Below are 6000 nucleotides of genomic sequence, written 5' to 3'. Positions count from 1 at the left end.
CACAGCCCAGGGTATAACATTTTTCAGAACACACAAAGGTCTTCTTGCAGGCTCTATGTGAGGGGTGTATTCACAGGCTTTGTATGAAGGGGTGTGTATACAGATTCTGTATGAGGGGTGTGTATACAGGCTTTATGTGAGGGTGTGTACACAGGCTCTGTATGAGGGGTGTGTATACAGGCTCTGTATGAGGGGTGTGTACACAGGCTCTGTATGAGGGGTGTGTATACAGGCTAAAGAACATTTTGCCAAGAAAATATTCTCTATTTAGAAAGTTATCATTTTCAGTTTTTGTGACTAATATGTGTGGAAGTGTTAGGGGCCGGTGATAACAAGACACAACTCCAGGGGGCAGCACTCTATGTGCTAGTGACTTCTCTAGAGAACAAGACCTGGCATCCCAGGCAGATATGGGGGCACACATCTTTAATTCCAGCACTCAGGAGTCAGGGGCAAGAGGATCTCTGCGAGTTCAAGGCCAGTCTGTTCTACAGAACTAGTTCCAGGACAGCCAGGGCTGCTAGAGAAACCCTATCTTGGAAAAACCAAAAAGAAAAGAAAATGAAAATGAAACAAAACAAGACAAAGTGAAAATCTTTGGAAGGATTTGTGTTGAGATGTTTTCCGGTGAAATGTGGAAAAATCTAGTTTACCTCATTCATTCTGACTTAGATTCAAGTTACATCAGCAAAGAGGACCTAGGTTCCAGCTGAAAAAAGTCTCACGAAGGGGTTACTGATGTAGCCCAGGGTGAGAACACTCGACCAGCATGCACAGAGCTTTGATCTTCGGCAACAAAACAAAACAAAAACTTCTCAGTACCACCCAGGATGTGCCAGGGTGGTATTAACTTAGTCCACCCACTCCAGCATCTTATCAGAGGTTTCAGGAATGTGGAAATGTCACCCAAGGTGGGTTAGAGGATTTGTCCAGTCTGCATATAACAAACCTAGAACTCCATCGCTTCTTTAGGGGGCTCCAGAACACTTCTCAGCTCTCCCGGTGTTTCCCACATACCTGTCAGGCCTGGCGGCTCTGTGTGCCGGGATAGGGATAAGGGTATAGGGGCGGGGGAGTGAGTGCCCGGCTGCTCTGAGGGTAGACGAGGTGGTTCCCAGCCTGCCACTTCTCTCTTTGGGCCACTCTGTCACATAAAAGGGGCCAATTGTGTAGCTACCCTGCCGTGAGCTTTGCACAGCTGGACTGAGTTGTATGGAGAGATGCTCACATCTCCTCCCCCTTCCTGGAAAATAACTTTGCATTTGAAGGGTTACAAAAGAGTGGGTAAATCGGTAAACCGGAGAGGGCAGCCTCAAGATTTCATTTGCCTGTGTGAAGGTACACACAGGTGTGTGCGTCTCTGTGTGTGTGTGTGTGTGTGTGTGTGTGTGTTCACGCGCGTGCGCGTTCACGCGTAGAATGTTTGTGTTGGGAGGAGTTTCTAGTTACTGGTGCTGTTTCGATTCTCCCAGTCAGAAATGGACTTTTATTGTTTGATTTTGAAACAATGTCTTAATATTTAGCTCAGGCTAGCGTTGACCTAGCGATCCTCCCGTCTCAACCTTCCGAGAATTGGGCTTTTATTTAGTAATAATAATTTTTTAAAAGCCCTAGCAGCTGCTATTTACTGGGGACCTACTATGTGCCAGGCATTGTGCTGAATTATTTTACTGTGAAGAAAAACGTTTTTGTGCAGATGCATCTGGAGACACCCGAGTATTTTTTTTCCCAGTCGTGTTAAAAGAATAATGCTCTCTACGCAGCTAGGATTTGGGGGAGAGACTGGGAAGGGTGTTGGGATCGGCCGGGGGCGGGCCCTGCCTTCCTAGTCTCCATTTATTTTGACCGGTCAGATGGCGACAGACTCGCACTAGGACCCAGGCGCCACAGCGCCTCCGTCTGTCCTGTAGGTTCATTCAATCTCCCATACACACAGACCCACACAGCGAGAGCGACACACACTCACACTCACAACTGCACTCAGCGAGCCTCGGGAAGGCAGGCCCGCTCCTTGCCCGGGCGCTTTCTCGGCTCCAGCAGGCCGGCTCTCCCAGGGGGCCCACAACTCCGCCGGCAGAGCAGCCCCGGACCAGGACCAGCTCGCCGGACCCCCGTGCCTCCATGGGCAAACGCGGGCGGCCGCGCAAGGAGGCGCGCTGCGAGGGCTCGGGGCTGGTCCCCGTCGCGCCCCTGGCCATGCCCCCGGCCGCGGCCGCGCCCCAGCCCCCGGAGCAGCCCGAGGAGCCGGCGGGGGCCAAGCCCCGGTGCCCCTTCTCGGACATTTTCAACACGAGCGAGAACTCGATGGAGAAGCACATCAACACTTTTCTGCAGAACGTGCAGATTCTGCTCGAGGCAGCCAGCTACCTGGAGCAGATCGAGAAAGAAAACAAAAGTAAGTTTGGGGGCTCCGACTGCTCGCCGGCGCCCAGCTCTTTCTTTCTCGCCCCCTTGGGCGAACCCTGTCGCCTGTTCGGCTCGCGCCCCCCCCCCAACACACACGCACACATACATGAACCCTCGGCAGTAAAGCCGATGACACGGGAGAAAGGACACGCACGCACGCACAAAGCTGCTAAAGATGTAACAAAGACAGCGAGGGGGAGAGGGGGCCTGTCGGTGCCTTGGTCTGTCGGTCTCCAGCAGGCCCGGAGGACGGCCTGGCCGAGGAGTGGGGGAGTGTTGTTGTTTGCTGACAACTGAGCTGGGAGGCTGCGAGCTCGTCTCTCCGAGGTCGCCTTTTTTTTTTTTTTTTTCCTTTTTCTTTCCGGAGCCTTCTCGGGCAGACAAGTGTTGTTTTTTGGTTTTTTGGTTTTTTTGTTGTTGTTGTTGTTGTTTTTTTTGTCGCTCGTTTCCAGGGTTGGGTGGGGATTAGAAGCTGAAAGTTGGAAACGGTAAGCAGGGCTCGGGCTTCCAGAAAGAAAACACAGACACATCACAACAATAACCACCACCACCACCACCACCACTACCAAGCAGCTCTTCACGCCGTGGGCCCTGGCTCCGGCTCTTCCTCCTGCCTACTTCGTTTTTCCTCCCTTCCCACTGGGCTCGGGCCATCGTGTCTAGGGACACCGTTTCCCTATGCCTCTTTGGCCCTGGGATGCCACGGCCTCTGGTCCCCTCCAAGAAACAGGCCGGTGGAGCCAGGCAGCGCCAGCAGCTCTCCCTGGTCCTGCGGTCCAGCGCGCGCTGGGTGTGGGGGAGACTTGGCGAGGGGGATGTGGCTAAAAGCAAACTTTAGGATTCCACAGAAACAATAGTTGGGGAAGAAGCTGTTGTGTACGTTTTCTTTATTTTCTGAGAGACGCACAGGGCGAGCAAGACAAACGCCTTACTGGGTACCGTGTCCCCCCCCCCCCCCCCGCCGCCTCAGGTGGAGACCGATGCTAGGAACCCCACCCGGGCCTGGGCTTCCTTTCTGTATTTGTTTCCTTTTTGTCCTGCCAATCGGGGCCCCCAGTTCTCGCCAGGCATTCGACTTAGCACCCTAAGGGGGGCACGCGTGTGCTGCCTCTTCAGCACCGTCCTCAGAATAATAGATGTGAGAAGGAAGACCGGGCCGAGGGGGAAACGACTCACAGAGAGGAGAAAACCGAGATGTGTAATCTGCCAGAACAAGTAGAAAGATCAATGAAAAAGCGAGAGAGCTGATTGCAACGTGTCAGATCTTGCACGACCCCCCCCCCCCTCCGCGCCGCCACCACCACCACAACAACCATCAAAACACAAAAACACCTTCACCAAACACACCCGGGCCTTTAGGGTTAAAGTAAACCGAGTGTTGGCAGTGCAATTGTGGGGACTTGGTAAGACCAAAACAAGGATCTTGTGACGGGAGGTCGGTGGTGCGATCTTTTCTCTCTTGTCGCCTCTTTGCTCAGAGTGCCTGCCTGGCTTGCGAGAGGCACATAGCAGTCAGGCTGTGTAGCCGAGTCGCTGAACGATTATTCATTGGTGTGTGTGTGTGTGTCTGTGTGTGTGTGTGTCTGTGTGTAGGGGGGATGGGGTGCGTTCGTCTGGAGAATAGTTTCTGAAAAGCCCAGGCTAGTGGGGAGCTGGGTGAAGAGGTGGTTTTGTTTGGTGTGTTTGCTTTTGTTGCAGGGGGAGGGGCGCGATTTCTTTAGTCGTCCCCCCTCCCAGATCCCCCGTCTCTGGAGTCTGTCCCGTGGCGCCGACTGTAACTCGGGGGGTGCACCCAAAGAGGGCACCTTGGCAATGCTCAGCGAACCTCGTCCCCCCCCCCCACGCCTCGAGCAATGAGATATGTTAGGAGGTGGCCAGAGATTCCCCAGCGTCTCGTGCCCCCCCCCCCTTTTCATACCCGGAGACAATCGGAGTCCTACCTTCCCCCCCCCCTCCCCGCCCTGGCCGCCTCCACCTCCTTGTTTACCCCGTGTCGGGGCTCCGGCGTGGCCACCAGTCACGTAAGCAGAGAGCCGGGCGCGCCCGGCTGGGCTGCCCCGCGCGGGGCGGGCCCGAGGTGGCCGAGCCAGGGCTCCAGAGGCCGGTACAGTTGAGGGGCTTCCTTCCGGCCCTTCTCCCGGGGTGACCGCTCTGCAAGCCCACCGGCCCCGGAGAGGGGCTCCAGAGCCCCTGCACCCCAGTCAAAGTCAACTTCATGTGCGTAATCAGCCCCTCGTCCCGCAGCCCCCCTCCTCCGACCGGCTCCCCGCGGGAGTATTTTTAGCACTCTCGCGTCTTTTCGCCGCTGCTGTTTGGCTCGAAATGACGTGATGCCAACAGCCCCCAGATTTCCCCGAGAGCGTGGGGCGCTGCGCCGTGCCTGGCTCGGCTGCAGGGACTCAGCTCCAGGCCCTCGCTCCCTCCGCGACAGCTCACGTAGACGGGGGTGACCCTCCCGCAAACTCAAGGAGACCACCCGTCGGACCCCCCCAGATTATTTTAACCGAAGCGGCCCACTCGGTCCACTTTACCCCCTCCACTCTCCTCCTCCCCCCCAGAGTATGGCAAATGTCGAGCCCTACATCTGTCTCGCTTTATTGGGGGCGCTTCTCCGCGCAGCCGGCGCTCGCCGTTGTTTTCTGCTCGCTGCACACAATGCCCGCGCGTCACGGCGGTCCGCGTGTGCACAGCAATAACGCGAGTCGGGGGGCGGGTCGTGCGTGCGCCGGGCTCGGGCACTGCAGGTCGCTCCGCGCGCGCGGGGCTTGTTTTGCTCCAGAGCTCTGCTTTCCGAAACGCTTACATCATTCAGTTGTTGTTGGGGAGGGGGGGTGAATCTGGGCGTTCCGATAGGATTCCAGCATTTCCCTGGCCCACAGCTTTTTGAAGGAAGGAAAGACCCTCTTCACCTATGCTTTGTAGTTATTATGGTGGGGGTGGGTGCCCAGGTTTTGTTTGTTGTGTGAGTCTTTTTTCTTTTTTTTTTAGGTCACTACTGCAAAGGGCATGGCTGGCGGGTTCAGGTGCACAACCTCCCCGCCTTCATTTCACCGAGTTCCCCTGTAATCACTTGATCTCAGTTTCTCCGCCTCCTCCTCCTCCCCCTCCCAGCACTAGACACATGGTTTCCACATGGAGACAAACTTCTTTCCTCCGACTGGACTTGACCTAGCTGCATCGTCCAGCCAATCGGCAGCATCTGCCTCTTTTGACGTCACGCGTTGCTGAGGCCGGAGGCTGGGGGGCGGAGCAAGGACGTGAGCCAGGAAATCACTAGGAGCTGTAGTGCAGCCAGCTGGTCCAGTCTTTTCTTAAAGGGACTCTCATGTCGGTGACAAGCCGGCCCTTTCGACTCCATTTCGGGTTCTCTGAGCTCTTCTTGAGATGTGACGAGAGCGCCTGCTCACGCGTTCACACGTTTGGTCTCCAGAGTTTGCAAAGTAGTCACTTGGCTTATTTTCCGCTGTAGTCAGAACTACTTTTTATTGCCTCTTTGAGGTTTCCGTACTGGGAGTGTTCACCAAGTTTTGGCCGGCCGCAGTGATGAATTATTTCCATTAGATGGGGTGATTTTCTTGAGGGAGGAGTTTGAAT

The 6000-nt window shown here is 55.4% G+C and overlaps 1 protein-coding gene across 2 annotated transcripts in view; it reads left to right on the top strand.

Moving 5' to 3' along the window:
* Positions 1-1878: 1878 nt before the first annotated feature.
* Mxi1 (MAX interactor 1, dimerization protein) overlaps positions 1879-6000 on the top strand; it is a 68287-nt gene continuing 64165 nt past the window's right edge. The window contains exon 1 of one of the 2 annotated variants that reach the window (XM_085694086.2): positions 1879-2395. In XM_085694086.2, coding sequence (XP_085550212.1) covers positions 2122-2395 — 274 coding nt within the window. In that variant the 5' untranslated portion in view covers positions 1879-2121. The remainder of the gene's footprint in view (positions 2396-6000) is intronic. The other variant, XM_048423385.3, reaches the window with a different exon arrangement.

Source organism: Myodes glareolus, chromosome 7, assembly GCF_982192425.1.
Source record: "Myodes glareolus chromosome 7, mMyoGla1.1, whole genome shotgun sequence".
NCBI lineage: Eukaryota > Metazoa > Chordata > Mammalia > Rodentia > Cricetidae > Myodes > Myodes glareolus.
Note: the sequence above shows the minus strand (reverse complement) of the source record. Positions and strands in the feature narration are given on the sequence as shown.